The sequence below is a fragment of the Dermacentor variabilis genome, chromosome 4 (genome assembly GCF_050947875.1).
Source record: "Dermacentor variabilis isolate Ectoservices chromosome 4, ASM5094787v1, whole genome shotgun sequence".
In the NCBI taxonomy this organism is placed as follows: Eukaryota; Metazoa; Arthropoda; class Arachnida; order Ixodida; family Ixodidae; genus Dermacentor; species Dermacentor variabilis.
This window is the reverse complement of record NC_134571.1, coordinates 59,103,928-59,123,697: the sequence shown is the minus strand read 5'-3', so window position 1 is coordinate 59,123,697 and position 19,770 is coordinate 59,103,928. Positions and strand designations below refer to the sequence as shown.

At 49.6% G+C, this 19,770-nt stretch overlaps 1 protein-coding gene across 2 annotated transcripts in view; it reads right to left on the bottom strand.

Annotated features, from left to right (window-relative positions):
• Nucleotides 1-19,770, bottom strand: part of rdgC (retinal degeneration C) — a 235,768-nt gene that overhangs the window by 79,439 nt on the left and 136,559 nt on the right. For both annotated transcript variants that reach the window (XM_075689206.1, XM_075689207.1), the window contains exon 2: nt 3,628-3,755. In XM_075689206.1, coding sequence (XP_075545321.1) covers nt 3,628-3,755 — 128 coding nt within the window. The remainder of the gene's footprint in view (nt 1-3,627; nt 3,756-19,770) is intronic.

Sequence of the window (19,770 nt, the reverse complement as noted above, 5' to 3'; positions counted from 1 at the left end):
GACCCTAGGTATGGTACGTATGTCACGTGATGTAGCAGAATTGCCTCTTCCAACAGAGGCCAGTCGTGTAACTGATTGAGCACAGCATAAAATGAGCGTCTTTGAACCATGCATATTGCGGGCAGTGGCAGCAATCATTACTCACGGGAAGTATAGAGCTGTCGCAGAAAGAAAGCATGCACTCGTTGCGCAGCCGGTTAACTTTCATCGCTGTGACATTTGGACCAATGGAAAATCAACTATACGAAAAGAAGGAACTCGCAGCGTTCAGCTTAGCGCGGGAAATGATCCGTCAGTATTAGCGCGAACTTTTCGAATACTATGCAACTCGGTCATCGCGCATAACCTATCTTTTTTTTTCCTTTCTTTCTTCGGGAAGAGCAGATTGCGACAGCCTGAAACATCTCTGGCTGCCGCAGTCGTCAAACATTCCTGCAACGCGTGACTTCTCCAGGAAGAAGCTCTCTGCTCCTCTTCCTTCTACTCGATGCGAAACGGGGATTCTGAAAATGGGCAAAGCATGTTGCGAGCACTCAAGTGGACGCGCAAGTATACGAGTATGCGAGATGCGGGTTTTATTTCATCAAGTTTTGCCTCGTCGTACTAGCAGCCGCTGCGGGAGCATCAGAGCTAAGAGGAAGCGACGTGCTCGGCTTCAGCGAGGTTTGCCCCCACGCCTATGAATTACGTGCCGAAAGCGTGCCGCGGAAAAACCGGTCGCGACCGAGGCTGCCTAATAAGCGGACGCGTCAAACGATCCGGACAGCGTCGAGGATAGGCTTGACCCGATAGCCACGCGTGGGCTGGCGGGCGCCTCGCGTATGCGGGTAGCACAGAAATCACTTTCGAACTGCCGCACGACGGCTTGGCCTGATTGGCTAGGCACAGCTTCGTTAATGAGACTTGGGCGTAATCGCTACGCGGTAATTAGGCCCGCGTTGTAGACGAGTAAATTGTAGCCCACGCGTAACTTCGTAACCAGCAACATCGCTTCCCGCGCGGAGGAGAGCCGACAGCGTCTAATGAGAGTCCGCGCGCTAGCGCGTGCGCTCTCTCTCGCAGCACTGGTCAGCAGTTGTACACAGGAACGCGCTGGGTGGTTCCTCGAGAGCGCGCGGTTATTACTGCTCTCCCCCAGAACAAGCCAAACGCGAAATACTTGTTTAACGGAATTATACGGTGGATCGCGTTAGTCTACTCGAACTGTTTTACCTGTGTCGCTTCACTTCTGCGAGAGTTGGACATTGACAGGAAAGAATTATAGTTCCACTTGCAATCATCCAATAAAACATTAGACATAACCCATCTCGCGACGGCAGTCGACGGCAATGCGATTTGCATTCAAGCAACGTGGCCACACACAGTATTGCTGAAATCACGTTTATTTAAAATATGCAGTGGTCGATCTGAGACTTTCGTTTGCTTCGGCTATATGCGACACGCACTGCCTACGGTATCGGCCCACTTTGCTATTCCACTCACTTGCCAAGGTCGCCCATGAGCATGAAGGTATGACGACGACGCAGTGACGACGATGAAATGACGTCGATGGAACGACGAAGACAGTACGACGAAGACGGCATGGCGACGACGAGGTGGTGATTTTGAAATGATAGTGTAACGACCGCAGCGCGATGATGACGGCACGAGGACAATGCGATGACAACGAATGTACGAGGACAATGCGATGACAATGAATGTACGACGACAATAGCGTGACGATGACGGTTTGACAACGGATGCATGGCAGCGGCTGTTTCACGACGACGTAATGAAAACGAAGACAAGACAATGACGGTATAATCCCGATTGAATGACGACCGCATGATTACACGATAGGCTAACGAAGGAGTTACGTTGATGGAACGACAAAGGAGGTATGACGATGACTGTGTGACGACGATGGCGTGGCAACGACGACATGACAAGTGTCCGACGACGCAGTTAGAATGACGACGAAGGTATGGCAACGGATGTATAACGGCTACTGTACATATGAAGACGGCGCAATGATGGCGATGGCATAACAACAGTATGAGAACAATGGGATGACTACGAGTGTATGACGACGATGAGGTGACGACGGCTGTGTCACGAAGAATGTATGACGACGATGACAGGAAGACGGCGGCGTGACGAGGATCAAACGACGCCGCTCTAGTGACGACGACAGCATGACGGGAGTCGAATGACGAATTAAGCTGGAAGGGTGACGATGCAATAAACACGATGGCATCGCGACCCCAAGCACATACCTAGTTGCCCTAGCTACTAGACAACTTGGGCGCTGGGTTGGCGTGTAAGGCACGACGAAGACGGCAGGGCGTGAGTCAAACGACAAAGCTGGAATGATGACCATGGGACGACCACGACGACATCCCGACCGTGAGCACACACCTGTAGTTGGTGACGACCTAAGAATTCCAAAGAAGCTCCACCAATAAAAATGTAGTACACCTGGTCTTCACCTCTGAAAAAAAGGTGACTTCCACTACTCTGCTCACAGCTTAATGACTTCGGTCGGCTAATGTAAATGCAGCCCGATTAGAAAATAAAAGCTAGCTGTTTCAGTGTAAAATATTACATATGGCTGACTAGTGACTCCAGGATTCCCTATAATATGTGCCCAGGCGTTTAGGTTTCTTCCTGAAACCAGTGACACAAAGGCTGATCTGTACAGGGAAAATAGTTCTTTCAAACAGGCGAAACAACCTGTCGTCAGGTAAATAAGAGAATCTAATTGGATGCGAATTTTGTTTTAGCTAGAGTGTGCATGCACAAAAGCTTGTAAGTCTTATATGTAGTCGCCGACTATAGCGGCCATAGCTCGTACACAACTTGGGTCACTGCGTAGATAGGTAGGTAGGTAGGCAGATTGATTGATTGATTGATTGATTGATTGATTGATTGATTGATTGATTGATTGATTGATTGATTGATTGATTGATTGATTGATATGCAGGCTGAATACGCCTGAATTAGGCAAAGAATTCTAAGCGCATTAAACAACGCCTCGCTATGGCGAGGTCACTTTGGTGGAGAGAACTTCTTCAAGTCCCCGTAACGAATTCATGTATACACCTGTCGATGCATTAGCACCATGCTGAAGCGCTCCCCTCACTTCTCCCGTATTTTCTTTGTGCTTGTAACAAAGTTACTTGTCCCTTGGCATGCTGCACGGTTGTGTCACGCCCGTCGTGCAATTCTTTTAAAATGCTTTCTGCCACGCCAATGGAGCTTAAACAATAGAAGGTGAGTAACGACGTTGAAGCATCTGAATAGCTTCTCTGGATAACTCCTTAGGTATCCAGTTAAAACACTCACGGGGCACCTGCAGTTAAAAAATTCACAGAGGTGTAGCGAGGCAATGGCGTGCCCGCTAAAGGGCGAAGTCCCGGTCTTGCCTTCGCCGTAACCGGAGCTCCGGTGACGCGCTAGGATTACACACCGATGCACCAAGGAGGCACGGGCGAGCGCTAGCCTTCGCGAATACTTAAACACACAGCTCGAGTAAGGCTCAAGCCTTCCCACGAGCGTCTCCTCTTCTTGATTAAGTGACGAGCGTGAAGACTTGATGCTCTGCGCGCAAACAACATTGAAGGGGAGAGGGCAGCAGGGAGGACTCACCTTAATTTGATCCTGCTCTCCGGCGTATTCGAGGCTCTGGAATATATTCCACGAGCAGCGCTTACGAATCTCCTGACGGGCCAGGTAGCGGCGATACCAGCGTTGGATGAGCAGGGCCGCCTTGATTGCTGTTGTAAGAAAAGAAAAAAAAGGAAAGAGAGGGAGAAAAAAAAGAACCGAGAAATCAGACACTACATCGGGCCAGGGCTTTGCGTGCCGCGACTTCTGAGCAGCCGGATTGGCGGCAACTATTTATCCATGCAGCATGATTAGTGCACCGTGCGCTGTGCGGTGCGAGCGTGCCACGTGAATGAAACACGAGCTCGCCTAATCCCTCGCCGTCTAAAGGATAAGCACGGATTACCTTAAAGGTTCCGACAAACTTTCTCTCGACTTACTTGAGAGAGTGCGCTTTGACTGCTCTATACGATGGAAGAACTTTCTCCTCTGAGAAAACGCCTTCCTCAGCCACTTCGCAGTGGATTAGCGTGTCAGAGGAATGCGTCAGCGAGGGTGCATGAGTTGGAAACTGAACATTAACGTACTTAGTCGCTTTCAGTCTCCAGGACCTGTTCACTTTAAAATAACCGACATATAGCAGAGATTCACGAGTGCGATTGATATGCGTTTTACTTTCTACGGCACCTTTTACAGAAATGACTTTTGTTTGTCGTTATCTCATGGTGGCGTGCCTTCCTGGTAAGAGAGAGAGAGAGAAAGGCAGCTTCTTTGGCTGAGCTGCTGAGGCAGTGTATTGACGTCGACGTGTACACACGAGTCGACATTACGAAGCTTAAGGACAATACACAAAAGTTATTGGGAGGATGAAACCCCTGAAAGTAAGAGATCATCGATGTAAACTGTGAGCTATCGCGCCATATTAATTCCTAATAAGGCGTTTTCTTTCCCAAAGTACAAGCGGTAGTAGATACGCTGCAGAGAAGCCCCAACATTTCTATTAAATATATGCAAATCTTCATTCATCATCGGATGTGACCGGTCTGTAGGTGCTTCTCAGTACCAATACTCAGTCAGTATGGAATTAATTAATCACCACCTGACTTGTTATCATTGCGCTCACATTTATCAGGAGTGGGTGGAGCCATAAGTGAACTGCTGGACGGTCTTTCTATATCGATGAAAGGAGCGCGTAGTAGCTAGTGGACTTCGAAATGAGGACATGTCCAAAGTAATTACGCAGGGTAGCGTAATTACTCCGTGACGTTTCTCCGGCTGTATATGTTAGACTGTAGTTAAAAACACGGCTGTGCACTCCCACCTGCCACCAAAGGCGCGCAACAGCAGTGTACAAGTAACAACAATTCCTAACATATAGCTTAGCATTGCTTTCATTCCAGGTGTGAGTCAAAGGGAGAGTGAAGGGTCAGTGTTTGCGTGGAAGGGGTGTGGTGCGGACATGTGAGGCAATAAATGAGCGACCCCAATCATGCTGAGCCTTGAGTGAATTGGCGTGATTGTAGAGCAGCCTCGCCTTCACTCCCAGCCCCCCTTGAAACACGAGTACAGGTCAGAAGCATGTGTGATATGTTCTTTTCTCAGGGGTATTGCAGTTTGCTGCGCCTATGCTTGCATCTCACTGAAGCCCATTCACCTCGAATGACCGCCCATTTCCCTTGCTGAGCCATCTGTGACTATATGGGAGAATTACGGCTATGGCCGTCCGTCTGTGTAATCTTATGGTCACGTTTTTCCCCGATGAATGCACGCGGGAGAGTAAAGAATAGCGTTATTTACGATTTCTGCTGACGCATTGCATGTTCGCTTAAAACTTGTGTCCCATGTAAGTGGCAGCTAGCGCTGCTGCCGGCACGAAGAAGAAGAAAGAAAATGGCGTTCCTCCCTGCAAGGACAGAGCGGGCTTTTGGCGCTCATTCTAGCGTGATATCTGGCAGCTAAGTAACTGGTACTGAAAATACATTATAGATGCATAAGCGATTTCCTACTACTTCTTGACCAACTCTCGCATATAGATTTCATTTGACTAATCTCTCGCTCAACATCAGTTGGACGATAACCTATGATTTTCTGGACTGCAAACAGCGATATTGTCATGACACTTGCTCTGAGACGTGAAATAGGTCAAAGGGTGAAGACGAAGGAAACAGTCAACCAGCGTTAGGTACGTTTCGCGGCGCCTATAGTTACTACGGTTAAAAAAGTTTAAATGTTTACAAGCCAGCAAAGCAAATACCAGTGACGTGAAAGTTAAAATGTGGCTGGGAGGTTTAGCAAGGTGGGTGGGGGGATATCTCGTATAACCCTCATCTCATTTCGCTTCGAAAAGCTTCTGTTGCAGGCCCTGTTAAGTTCCATTACAGGCTTTGGTAGGTTTTCTCTAGACTTTTGTGGTTTGTCTTGTAGACTCTCTTGTAGATCATCACCGTAGAGTGTGGACGGCAAAATGGCAGCCATGTGACTGTTGCCTTTCGCTCGCCCCTCTTACTGAGCCCGTCCAAAGCTCTTAGCGATCACTTAGGTATTCGCATTATTGCAGGAAAGCTGTTGTGAAATACAGTGTGCCGAATTTGCGTCAAAACTGCTCGTACGTTCAGCGAAGAGTTTGTCCTGAGCGTCTCCGGCAGTGAATGCCCCATCCGGCACGGTCACGTGACCGCTTGTGCACTTGTGTTGTGCATGTGTGCTTGCTACAGATCTACGTGTGTCCCGCTGCGCCCTCTGGCAGCGCTTTGCAGCAGTTACCTCTGTCGACGTCGCGTCTGCTCCTATAGGGTCTCCGTCCACGCAAACCTGCCGAGCCAACGGAGGACACATTTTGCAGTTGTCCCCATAATACAGACACATGCCATGATTTCACGGTGTAATAGAAGAGGAAGGTGCTGCCTTCAATGAAAACCTGGAGATGTTTTCCTGGCTGAAGGCGTGGCGTGCTATACCAGGTGCGGTACAATAGAAGACACTCCACGTCAGCTACAGCACCCGATTCATCACAACTTTATGCTAAGTCGCGACCTGCACACATTTTCGACACCGCAATGTTCCGTGAAATTGGATTTTGTGACATCACTTCTCATTACTGACATTGCGTTTGCACGGAAAATCCCTCCAGTATGCGGGTGCGGCGATTAGGTATAGCTACCGAAACGAAAGCTTCGTAGGTCGACACCTGTGGGAATGAACCAAAGAAGGCCAGGCGCATCAGGCCCATTGCACTTTATTCGCCATTATTTCCCTTCCCCCAAAGTAGGGTAGTAATATTACTGGTTTAAACAAGTAAATAAATATTCGCGCGATCTAACCGCCAGTGAGTCCTATACATTGCATGGAGACACTTGGGATCTCTGCAACATCAGCTGGAAAGAGAGAGAGAGAGAGAGAGAGAGAGAGAGAGAGAGAGAGAGAGAGAGAGAGAGAGAGAGAGAGAGAGAGAGAGAGAGAGAGAGAGAGAGAGAGAGAACTATTTGGTCCATTAAGGGTTTAGCGTTCGGTCTTCGTCTTCATCGCTGCAGACGCTTGACCTTCTTAGCAGGGTTGGGCCCCTAGTCCAGGGCTCCACTGAGCCGCGCTGCTTCCCTTGCGTGCTGCACCATTGCCCTTTGGGCGACAAGCTCGCAGCTGGTGAGCCGGCTCTCCCACTACTCCGCACTCGGGGTTTTGTGTTGGTGGAATGTGTAGTTACGTTTACACTACCAGGTTATATGCACTTCACCGTGGAGATCGGTTATTCAGACTTACTGAACTACCACAGAGGCAATAGAATTAGATGCTCCCCGCCACACAAAGCCTTAACACATCAAGAAGCAGCTAGGTGGCGGAGGCTGGAAACGGAAACCTTCTCTAACTTACATATACTAAGTAAGATGTATCCTCTACAATTTAGGAACACTTGCCCGTGGTGCGGGGCAACCCCCACGCTTTACCATATAACCTGGGAGCTGGAAAGAAAATTGTTACAGTGCCGCCGTGCAAAAGTGCCACAAAGTCGAGATACTTCTTGAGGCGTATATTTTGTGCAAGTCCAAGAATTTAATTTCATTGGTGCCATGAACTTTTCGGAAATATCTCGCTGTGCAGCATACTGCCCACACAACATAGCTCCGTCAGACGTTCACGTATGCACCTATGACACAAGTGCTGAATAATGTGGCGAAAGACCTAGAACCGGTCAAATATGCAAAATACAACTACCCTCGATTTCGTGTCTGTCATGTTTAAGTGGTCGAAAAGTTATAGTGCGAGTTCAGCAGCACAGATGACATTTAGCGGTATTGTCAGGGCACATCGTGCGTCGTTTACTTCAGGGTACGCACTTACGGCCAAGCCAGCATTTCCTCCGTGGTGTTTGAGCCGTCCACAAGTACATATAATGATTCCAGGACTATAGAAGAAGACAGATCTACCGGCACCTGCTCTAACACAGCTGAGCTTACTTCTTTTGCATGAAAAGTACAGCAACCATGTGCACATCTATACCGATGGATCGACTACGTCGCGCAGTTCTGGTGGTGCCGTGGTTATACCAACGCGAGGAATGACACTGCGGTTCAAGACATCGCATGTCACGACCTCAACGGCGGCAGAACTAACGGCCCTGCGTCGAGCACTGGAATTCATTGATTCTGAAAGACCTGGAAAATGGGCTGTGTCCTGTGATTCAAAACCGACATTACAGTGCACGCAGTCAGTTCTCCGACACGGATGTCATGACCAATTGACATACGAAATCGTGGAACTTTACCATCACGTCCAACAAATAGGCCACGAGATCGTTTTTCAATTGTATACCTGGCCATTGTGGAATCAGTGGCAATGATTCCGCCGATAACGCTGCTCGCACAGCACATCAACAAGAGCACGGCGTTCCAATTCCGCTTTCGAGGACAGACGTGCAAGGCAGTTTCGACACCTGGTACGCAGTCTCACATTGACCGAGTGGAACTCGCCAAACTTACGACTTACACGACTGCATCGACTAAACCCCTCCCTGCAACTCCGACCTCCACTCGGACTTCCTCGACGTGAAGCTACGCTTCTCTGTCGCCTTCGGTTAGGAGTTGCCTTCACAAAGGCATACTCTACATTAATTGGAGTGAATGACAGTGCAGCATGCGAGGTCTGTGGCACCGAAGAAAACATCAACCACCTGCTGTGCCACGGTCCCCGCTATGCACCAGAGAGACAAGAACTTGCCCAAGCTTTGCAAAAACTGGACAATCGGTCGCTTTCTGTGCAGGTGCTGCTGGAACACCGCCCCCATCGACGGTCGGTCCATAAAGCGGTGAAGGCGCTTTTGTGCTCTTTAAGGACGACGGGCTTGTCCGACCATCTGTGACTATTAATGCAATTTCTGTAAGACCACACACGTCAGCGAACTCACCGCAATTTCCGTCTTTCCTTCCCTCCTCTATCTCCCTGTGATCTTTGTTCTCCCCCTTTCCCATTCCCCCGGTGTAGTGTAGCCAACCGGACGTTGTTCTAGTTAACCTCCCTGCCTTCTACTTTTCTCTTTCCTCCTCCTCCCTACGCACATCTCGTACGTAGCAAGATAAAAAAAAGGAGAGAGAGAGAGAGAGAGAGAGAGAGAGAGAGAGAGACATAAACCATCGATTTGGTATATTCAGTGGTAGTAGAGGGAGGATAATTTATAATAAACGCGTTTGAACAACAGCAACGGTAGCACAGCTAGCAGTTCTAGGGTCCAGTTAAACGCTTAAATTCCTTACAGCAATTTTTTTTAAACATTCAAGTATGCGATGCTATTCCGTTACGCCAGCATTAATGATGATGGTACGGTAAATGCTTTTTCATTGCTGCTGCAAGAATTTGCTCTCGTAAATTTTGTAAATAAAGATGCTGTTTGGCTGCATTTACCACAATATGACCGATGAGTACAGCTTCCGTATCTACTCCTAGCCTTCATAATGTGCATCGTAAAAAAGCGCGACGAAAAGTACTGAAATATCATTTATAAGGGAACATGTCTACTATAACAAGAGAGCGAGAGTGTGTTTCTATGCAAGGTTGAAATATTAAAGCGAGGCAAACGTTAGGAATGGAAATAATATAGACAAAGGGGAGTGCAACAAAGGTACAGCCTGACATTGTTGTTGTTGTTGTCGTTGCAGTTGTCGTTGTTGCACGAAAATCAAAAGATACAAATACGCAATGTACAATTACGTACCTTCAGGGTATTACAAATAAATAAATAAATAAATAAATAAATAAATAAATACCACTACAAAGCGCATCAGTGTAGATATTTGGGCTTGTTGGTGTAACATATTGCAGTATTTCTTGTAGCGCAAAAAGCACAAGGACGTAGAAGAGAAAACAGGCACACAGAGGCGTTAGCGCCTGTGTGTGTGTGTTTTTTTTTATTCTACGTAATTGTGCTTTTTGCGCTGCAGAAAAAGAATATGCAAAACCTCCACAAAAGCAACAATGAAAGACATGGTAACATTTGCTTCCTGAAAGAATCGTTAGGTCATCTTGCTTGAAGAAATAAGAAGATTAGGAAAAAAACACACAAAGGACGGCAAAGCGTAGCACATCACGAATAAACAATGGAAGAACACTGCAGGCGACAGTCACGTTCCGCGGCTATACACAGCCGAACGACGTCTTTCAATGTCGGTGAGGCAGTCATTGGCGCTGCGCATGACCACTCAATGTTGGGCACATGTGTCACTTTATGACAGATCGGTTAAAGCTGTTTTGCAACGCTGATGTGCGTTATTTATTAAACTTAACAAATGTGAATACTCCAGCGAATGCTTTTTAGATTCCTTCTGCCAAAATATAAAACACTATTCTGTGATGCACTGTTACTTACACACTCTCATATAAAAAAAATAGTAAATGAATGAATGAATGAATGAATTCATTACTACGGTGGCTGTGGCGGTTACGGTGACTAGGATATCTTGCATAATGTCATGGGATTCGTTTCTGGCTGCGACGGCCGTAGGAGCGGCATTCTAAATAGTATATAGCCCTCGACGCATCTGCCATCGCCCAGATGTTCTTCAGGGGTTAAACCGCGTCCATTTACCCATTACTGACATTCCTTTGTTGCCTGATTGCAAGAAGAAACGTCTTTTCGAGCAACAGTGATACGGCCATTCCGTGTGTTCGTTTGCTGCCTACTGTTGCGTTTCGCCTGCGACACGTGGTTTTGCCGGCGCGACTGCGGCGGGGCGGCAGACATTTTGGCCCGATCGTCGTCGCCGCAACGCTCCCCGCCAGGTGTTTCCAGGCGCGACTGCGGCGATGCGACCGCAAAGGATTACCCTCTCCTTCCAGTCATTGTGCCTGAACCAGGCGATGCGACAGCAGGGGCACCCTCTCCTTCCAGTCATTGTGCCCGAACCAGGCGATGCGAAAGCAAGGATCACCCTCTCATTACAGTCATTGTGCCCGACCGGCAGCGCTACGACAGTGTGCGTCACCATTAGCCCATTGTACATTCACGTGCTCGTCTATTGAGGGGTTCCTTCTTGCCCTCAACTGCGAGAGTATAAAAACAGCTGCCCCCGGACGCCAAAAAGGAGGGCTCCGATTTCTTCTGTTGAGTAAAGTGCTCTCCCGTCTCTCTACTTCGGTCAACCTGACCGCCAACTCTTTGCGATGTTAAAATAAACAAGTTGTTTTGTTGTTACCAGTCGACTCATGCTTTGCCGGGACCTTCGGATGCTTCCAGTTGTACCCCAGGCCGCCAGGCCAACGCTACCCTTGGGGCTTGCGACCCAGGTACATCCACGGGCGTCAGCGCCGAGTTCCCAACAGATCGTACCAGCGGTGCGATCCAAACATCTGGTTGGCAGCGGTGAGATCGCCTCCGACTTCAAACAACTGTCTGCCAGCGGTGAGATCGCGACAACGGAGGCCAGCAGCGAAGAGATGCAGTTGACTGTATGCTGAGCAGCTCATCGACGATCCGGGAGCAGTGCAACGAGCCCTGTGTGATGACTGGTTGCCTGCAGCGGAACGACTGCGCTGGACTCTTGGCTGCGAGGTTTGGTGAGTGCGGGACTTTCTTCTTCTGAGCTTTGCCAGGCTTTTGTTAGTGTCAGAAACAGAGCTGGTAATTGTGGTTGTCGTTGCTGCCGGGTTAGTTTGCGGCAAGACAATAGTAAGCAGTAGAGAAAGCAGCATTCAGAGCAGCCATGGATTTGAAGTCGTTGCGCAAACCGAAATTGTTGGAGCTTGCAAGAGAGTTGGGTCTGGATGTCTCGGACAAACTCAGAAAACCAGAACTGATAAAGGCTATTCTTGAGTTAGAGGCTGAGGATGACGAGCTGTCGGAATGCCTTGAGACCATTGAAGAGAGGGAGACTGCAAAAAGACAGGAGCGCGAACTTAAAGAGCAAAAAGAAAAAGAAGAGCGCGAACTTAAAGAACAAAAAGAAAAACAAGAGCGTGACCGTCAACACGCTTTGGAAATGAAGCGTCTTGAGGTAGAGATGGAACGCGCTCGTAATGGAAGTCAGGCACACGGTGCAGGAGAACGCGTATTGTTCAAAATGACTGACCTGATGCGGCCGTTTAAGCTTGGAGAGGACATTGGTTTGTTCCTGGTTAACTTTGAGCGAACGTGCGAGAAGCAGGGGTTCTCTCGGGAAACGTGGCCACAGCGCTTGCTCACTTTGTTACCCGGCGAGGCGGCCGACGTAGTCGCTCGCTTGGATAGAGAGGAGGCAGAGGATTTCGACACAGTGAAATCGAGTCTTCTAAAAAAGTACCGGCTGTCTGCGGAGGCGTTCCGTCGGAAGTTTCGGGAAAATGAGAAAGGCAGAAGTGAGTCATATACAGAGTTTGCGTATAGGCTTATGTCAAACATGCAGGAGTGGCTCAAAGAAGAGAAAGCGTTTGGTGACCACGATAAAGTTCTGCAGTGCCTCGGGCTAGAACAGTTTTATAGTCGGTTACCGGAGAACGTGCGATACTGGGTCTTGGATAGCCCAGACGTTTGTACGGTGGCTAAAGCCGCTGAGCTAGCCGAAGAGTTTGTGACGCGTCGGGCTCGCGGAGCTAAGGACGGTCAAAAGGGTGAATTTGGCTCGAAGTTTGAGAGGCCGAAATTCACGCCCATGAGGTTAAAGGGGGACACGCGTAGTGAGGATGCGAGTGAAAGCAGTCCGACCAAACGTAAAGAGACGGCGGCAGCCAAACGCAGAAAGCGGTTCGAGATGAGGCGAGCGCGCGTTTGTTATACGTGCCAGAAGCCGGGTCACTTTTCGGCGCAGTGTCCGGAAACAACACCAAAAGTTGTGTTTTTTTCAATAGGCAGCACTGACGAGAACATGAAGCTTCTCGAGCCTTACATGCGAGACCTCCTCGTGAACGGGAAAGAGTGCCGAGTGCTTCGCGATTCCGCAGCTACGATGGATGTAGTTCACCCGTCTTACGTAGAACCCCATATGTTCACGGGCGAGTGCGCGTGGATCAAGCAAGCCGTGGAAGCTCATAGCGTGTGTCTGCCAGTAGCAAGGGTGCTTATTGAAGGACCTTTCGGAGCGCTTGAGACGGAGGCGGCAGTGTCATCTATGCTGCCACCCCAGTACCCGTACCTATTTTCAAACAGGTCCGATCACCTCCTGCGCGAGAAGGGGCTTTTGTTTGGTGAAGCTAGTGTTCAGGCCTTAACCAGATCGAAGGTTCGGGAGCTCGCTGCAAAGGCGGTAGTTGCGGGGCCGACGTTATCAAACAACGAAAAAGGGTCAGAGGCGCAGCAAGCTGATATTCAGAGCACGCCCGAACTGAATCAAATTGAGTCTGTAGCGTTGAAGGCGCCAGATACTGGAGAGGAAATGCCCGACACGGGAAAGTTAGAAGAGCTATCTACTGATTTGCTCATCGCGCCTACGTCAGACGGACTTGATAGGTTGCTAAAAGTCAGCCGGTCGGCTTTGATAGCCGAGCAAAAGAAGGATGGTAGCCTAGAAAACATACGCTGCAATGTCAAGGAAGGTATCGCCAGGAAAAATGCGCGTTTTGTGGAAAGAGGTCGAGTCCTGTACCGGAAGTATCTAGACCGCAGAGGAGTGGAGTTCGATCAGCTGGTCGTGCCTCAATGCTATCGTCAGGATCTGTTGCGCTTGTCACACGGGGGTTCGTGGTCCGGACACCTAGGAGTTAAGAAAACTAAGGACCGTCTCTTGCAAGAGTACTATTGGCCAGGGTGTTTTCGGGACGCAGACCATTTCGTGAGGACATGTGACACTTGTCAGCGGGTGGGCAAACCAGGGGACAAATCAAGGGCGCCGTTGAAATTGGTACCTATCATAACGGAGCCTTTTAGACGGCTCGTTATTGATACAGTGGGACCTCTGCCGGTAACAGCCACGGGGTACAGACACATTTTGACTGTGATCTGCCCAGCGACAAAGTTCCCTGAAGCAGTGCCGCTTAAAGAACTCAGCTCAGTTGAGATAGTTAATGCACTACTGTCCATATTTGCGCGAGTTGGTTTTCCTGCGGAAATCCAATCAGATCAGGGCACAGTGTTTACTAGCGCTTTGACGACAACTTTTCTCGAAAGGTGTGGGGTAAAGCTGCTACACAGCTCAGTGTACCACCCACAGTCGAATTCCGTTGAGAAGCTCCACTCCGTCATGAAGCGCGTGTTGAGAGCGTTGTGTTTTGAACATCGAACTGACTGGGAGCTGTGTCTGCCTGGGGTGATGTTTGCTTTAAGGACCGCGTCGCATGCAGCTACGGGGTTTTCGCCAGCTGAACTGGTGTACGGTCGCTCGCTTCGGTCTCCGCTTCGCATGCTTCGAGAATCATGGGAAGGCAGGGGCGACGACCCAGTCGTGGTGGAGTACGTACTTAAGCTCCTCGAACGCTTAAGAAGGGCACAGGAGTTGTCAGGTGAAGCAATGACAAAGGCCCAGCAGAGGGCCAAGGTTTATTATGATCGGACAGCCAGGGCCCGTCGTTTTGAGGTGGGCGATGAGGTCATGATATTGCGCACATCGCTAAACAACAAACTAGACGTGCAGTGGGAGGGCCCAGCACGAATTGTTCAGAAACTGTCGGACGTTAACTACGTGGTAAGTCTGCCAGGAAAGCGGAAAGCACAGCAAGTTTACCACTGTAATCTGCTCAAACCTTATAGACAAAGGGAAGCAGTGGTGTGCATGATGGTAAACGTTCCTGAAGAGCTTCCGGTCGAGCTTCCGGGACTAGGCTCAGTGACGAACAGGGAAGACACCGGTCAAGTCATTAGTGACCTTATCAGTAAAGCACCGCTGTCGCCCGAGCAGAAAACCGAACTACACCAGCTATTACAAGAGTTTCAAGGTCTGTTCTCTGAGAGGCCTGGTAGGACTTCTGTACTTACTCATGATATAGAACTTACCTCCCCAGAGCCAGTACGATCCAAGGCGTATCGGGTGTCACCCCGCCAGAGCGATATTATGGAGGCTGAGGTAAAGAAAATGCTACAGCTCGGTGTTATTGAGGCAGGTGAGAGTGATTATACCTCCCCTTTGATTTTAGTTGAGGTACCGGGCAAGGAACCTCGTCCTTGCGTCGACTACCGCAGGCTTAATTCCATCACTAAGGATCAAATTTATCCGATCCCTAACATCGAGGAGCGCCTTGAGAAAGTTAGTAGCGCTCAGTTTATTTCCACCCTAGATCTTGTCAGGGGTTATTGGCAGGTTCCACTTACAGAAGAGGCTAGTAGGTATGCGGCGTTCATTTCACCAATGGGAACATTCCGTCCTAAAGTGTTGAGTTTTGGTTTGAAGAACGCGCCATACTGTTTTTCAAGCCTCATGGATAAAGTGTTGCGGGGACAGCAAGAATTCGCTTTACCGTATCTAGACGACGTAGCGATATTCTCCGCATCCTGGTCTGAGCATATGGCACACTTGCGGGCAGTGCTAACCCGCCTGCGCGAAGCGGGCTTGACAGTCAAGGCTCCTAAGTGCCAGTTAGCACAGGCCGAGGTTGTCTACCTCGGTCACGTGATTGGTCAGGGTCGTCGCCGCCCCTCTGAAATAAAAGTGGCCGCTGTGCGAGACTTTCCGCAACCGCGCACCAAGACCGATATTCGGTCGTTCTTAGGTGTCGCCGGCTACTATCAGAGGTACATCCCTAGGTACTCTGATATCGCGGCTCCCCTGACGGATGCTCTAAGAAAGACAGAGCCTCAAACAGTCGTCTGGGACGAGACAAAGGAAAGAGCTTTTAGCGCCCTAAAGAGTGCCCTAACAAGCCAGCCTGTGCTACGATCGCCAGACTATACAACAGGGTTCATTGTTCAGTGCGATGCTAGTGAGCGAGGCATGGGCGTTGTACTGTGCCAACGGGAAAATGGAGAAGTAGAACACCCCGTCCTGTATGCTAGTCGTAAGCTGACCAGTCGTGAGCAGGCGTATAGCGCCACCGAGAAAGAGTGTGCGTGTCTCGTGTGGGCCGTTCAGAAATTGTCCTGCTATCTAGCCGGCTCGAGGTTTATCATTGAGACGGATCACTGCCCTCTCCAATGGCTGCAGACCATCTCTCCCAAAAATGGCCGCCTCCTGCGCTGGAGCCTCGCTTTACAACAATATTCCTTTGAGGTGCGTTACAAAAAGGGGAGTCTCAACGGTAACGCCGATGGCTTAAGTCGAAGCCCCTAACGTAGGAATCAGCCTCAAAATTGTTGGTTACTGATGTTTTTCTTCCTGAGGCAGGATTTTTTTTAACATATTGCTTTTGTTTAGTGTTTCAAAGTGATGATATGCTTTCTAGTGCAATTTTTCAATTTGTGGACGCGTTCTGAGTGATGCTAGACTACTGTAAGGAACTAGGCAGTGGTATAAAAAGGGGAAAGAGCCTGGCAGGGCTTAGTGAGGGTTGTGCCGTGCTTGCTGACTGAGCGGTTGAGTTTCAGCGTAGTTCCAACGCTTGCCGGGGGCGAGAACAAAAATGTGAACTCTCCCGAAGTCACTTTGCAGTGTCCCGTGCGAACCTGAACGAGAGAACGAGGCCTTCTCTGTGCGCTGCGCTCAAGAAACGTCGAGGGACGCCCGACTTCGGTTATGAGCATCATCGAGCGACATCCCTCCGGACAGCGGATGCAGTCCCCTGTCCATCGGGATCTCCTTCCCCCGGCGGGGCGGTCTGTTGCGTTTCGCCTGCGACACGTGGTTTTGCCGGCGCGACTGCGGCGGGGCGGCAGACATTTTGGCCCGATCGTCGTCGCCGCAACGCTCCCCGCCAGGTGTTTCCAGGCGCGACTGCGGCGATGCGACCGCAAAGGATCACCCTCTCCTTCCAGTCATTGTGCCTGAACCAGGCGATGCGACAGCAGGGGCACCCTCTCCTTCCAGTCATTGTGCCCGAACCAGGCGATGCGAAAGCAGGGATCACCCTCTCATTACAGTCATTGTGCCCGACCGGCAGCGCTACGACAGTGTGCGTCACCATTAGCCCATTGTACAATCACGTGCTCGTCTATTGAGGGGTTCCTTCTTGCCCTCAACTGCGAGAGTATAAAAACAGCTGCCCCCGGACGCCAAAAAGGAGGGCTCCGATTTCTTCTGTTGAGTAAAGTGCTCTCCCGTCTCTCTACTTCGGTCAACCTGACCGCCAACTCTTTGCGATGTTAAAATAAACAAGTTGTTTTGTTGTTACCAGTCGACTCATGCTTTGCCGGGACCTTCGGATGCTTCCAGTTGTACCCCAGGCCGCCAGGCCAACGCTACCCTTGGGGCTTGCGACCCAGGTACATCCACGGGCGTCAGCGCCGAGTTCCCAACAGATCGTACCAGCGGTGCGATCCAAACACTACACAAAATGATATTGACGAGTCGTGCCGAATAAAGTCCCGCACACTTCTGGACGCGATTCGATTTCGGTGTCGACGAAACTGTGCAGGGGGCCCTATAACGTAATGCTATTCCAATCTCTTTTTGTTCCGATTTTTTTATGTCAAATTTACGTAGCCGCCAACGCAAACATCGGCCGGTAACACGCAGCGCTGTTTGAACAGTCCAATCAAGCGTGCTCCTCGTTTATAGGAGGTCACTTATTTTTTCTTTAAAAGCAGATACCAACACTTACATTGTGCGGATTTTCTCGTAGAAGTGGCTGAAAAGAGGCGAGGAGCACGCTCAAGTGTAGAAGGTTTCGATAGGGCCGAGCAAGCCCAGTGAAAGTAGATAACAGGATGAGGAGGGTGGTGCCCGCTTCTGCGATTGGCCCGCTTTCCCTTACTTAACATGCGGTGGCTGGTAGAAAATCACGGCGGCGAGCAAAGGAACGTTAAAAATGACGCTTGACCGAACCCTCAGCAAAGAAGAGTTGGCAAAGGGACGTCGTATACCTGCTGAAAGTGCTCGATAACGTTATACTGCCACGGCAAAATGTTTATTATACGCAAATAAATCCATGCTCCCCGGCCGCTCCAAGTAGCTAGTGCCAAAGCAATCGGCGGGCAGCCATTTTCTGTTCCTTTCGGAAAGGGCAACCTCCGGCTATTCCGAAAGAAATTCAGTTTTGGGGCCATATAACGTAAAACTATTCCAAGTATGTTTTTATCCCAATCTCCTGACGTCAAACTTGCGCAACCGCCGACGCAAGCATCGGGCGGTCACCCGCAGCGTTGTCTGAATGAACCAATCAAACGTTCTCCTCGTTCATGGGAGGTCACTTTTGTTTGCTTGAAAAACGAATAACATTGCCTACACTGAGCGGCTTGTCTTATCTAATTGGCTCACAAGAGGCGAGGAGCACGCACAAGGGGAGAGGGATTCGATGCGGCCGAGCCAGTGCACTTAAAATTGATAAGCGGGTGGAGAGAATGATGCCGGCGTCTGCGATTGGTCCCCTTTCTCTTACTTAGCTTGCGGTCGCTCGTCGACAATCGCGGCGGCATGCAACGGAAGCTTAAGAATCACGCTATAACGGATCCTCAGCAAAGAAGAGTTGGCACAACGAGGTCGTAAACGTGCCGAAAGTTCTCCAAAACGTTACACGGCCGCGCAAAAAGCTTTAGTACACACAAATAAACCCATGCTCTCCGGCAGGTGCGAGTAGCCAGTGCCTCAGCGATCGGCGGCGGCCATCTTTTATTCCTTGCGGAACGGGGCAGCCTGCGGCTATTCCGAAGAAAATTCCGCTTTGTTCGGCATATTAATGCATCTTTAACGCGTACACGTCACTTTGACGACGTGAGTTTGCGGCTTTGTGATGTCGCGTGACAGGCAGGTGAAGTGGGCGCAGCCGGATAACTTTTGAGCAATAGCCGAGGGCTATTGGCGACAAGGCGTCGAATGAGAAGTAGCAATTGTTTTTTTTTTGTTCGGTCAAATTATGCATAGTCAGTGTGTACACGTCATATCAGATGGGGAGCTATGGCGGTTTTCGTGACGTCGCGTAACAGACGGGTGAAGTGGGGGTGGTCCAAAAAATGCTTTTGACCAATCGCGGAGGGCTGATTGCAGAATTGGAATTGCCCGGCATAATAATACTTCCTTAACGCGTATGCGTCCCTTTGACGTGGTGAATTTTCGCGGTTTCGTGAAGTAGCGTGACAAACAGGCGAAGTGGGCGCAGCCCGAGAAAATTCGATCAACGCTAAAGTACTAAACGGCCAAAAAGGCATTGAATAAGAAATGACTATTTTTCTTTCGTTCGGTTTAATTATGCATAATGAGTGCGCGCACATCATATCAGATGCGGTGTTTTTGCGGTTTTCGTGACGTCGCGAAATAGACAGGCGAAGTGGGGGAACGTGGCCCAGAAATTTTCGATCAATCATGGTGGACTGATTGCAGAATTGTAACAGAAAAATTTGGAGTAGCTTTACGTTATAGCGCCCCCCCCCTCCCAGATGTAAAAAAAAGAAGAAAAAAACCGCACCGTCGGTGGGAATAAGGCTATAGCGCTCCGCCTGCGTGCTTCCGTCTCAAGTAAGCGCACGTGTGTTGTAACGCAATCAACTGGGCCCACATGGCACGCGATAAAGCACTCGCGCCAATTCCGCAGCGCGACGGGCGAACTTGCGATTCCATAATTAAACGATGTAAACACTCTGCTATACAAAGATGCGTCTTTGTGGCGACAGATTCACCTATGCCGTTTGCGCTGAGGTAATGTTGTAAAATTGGTTGCCATAGTGAGCATATATGTGATGTGGCCTCGGCGCCGACTCGCATTCGAAGCATG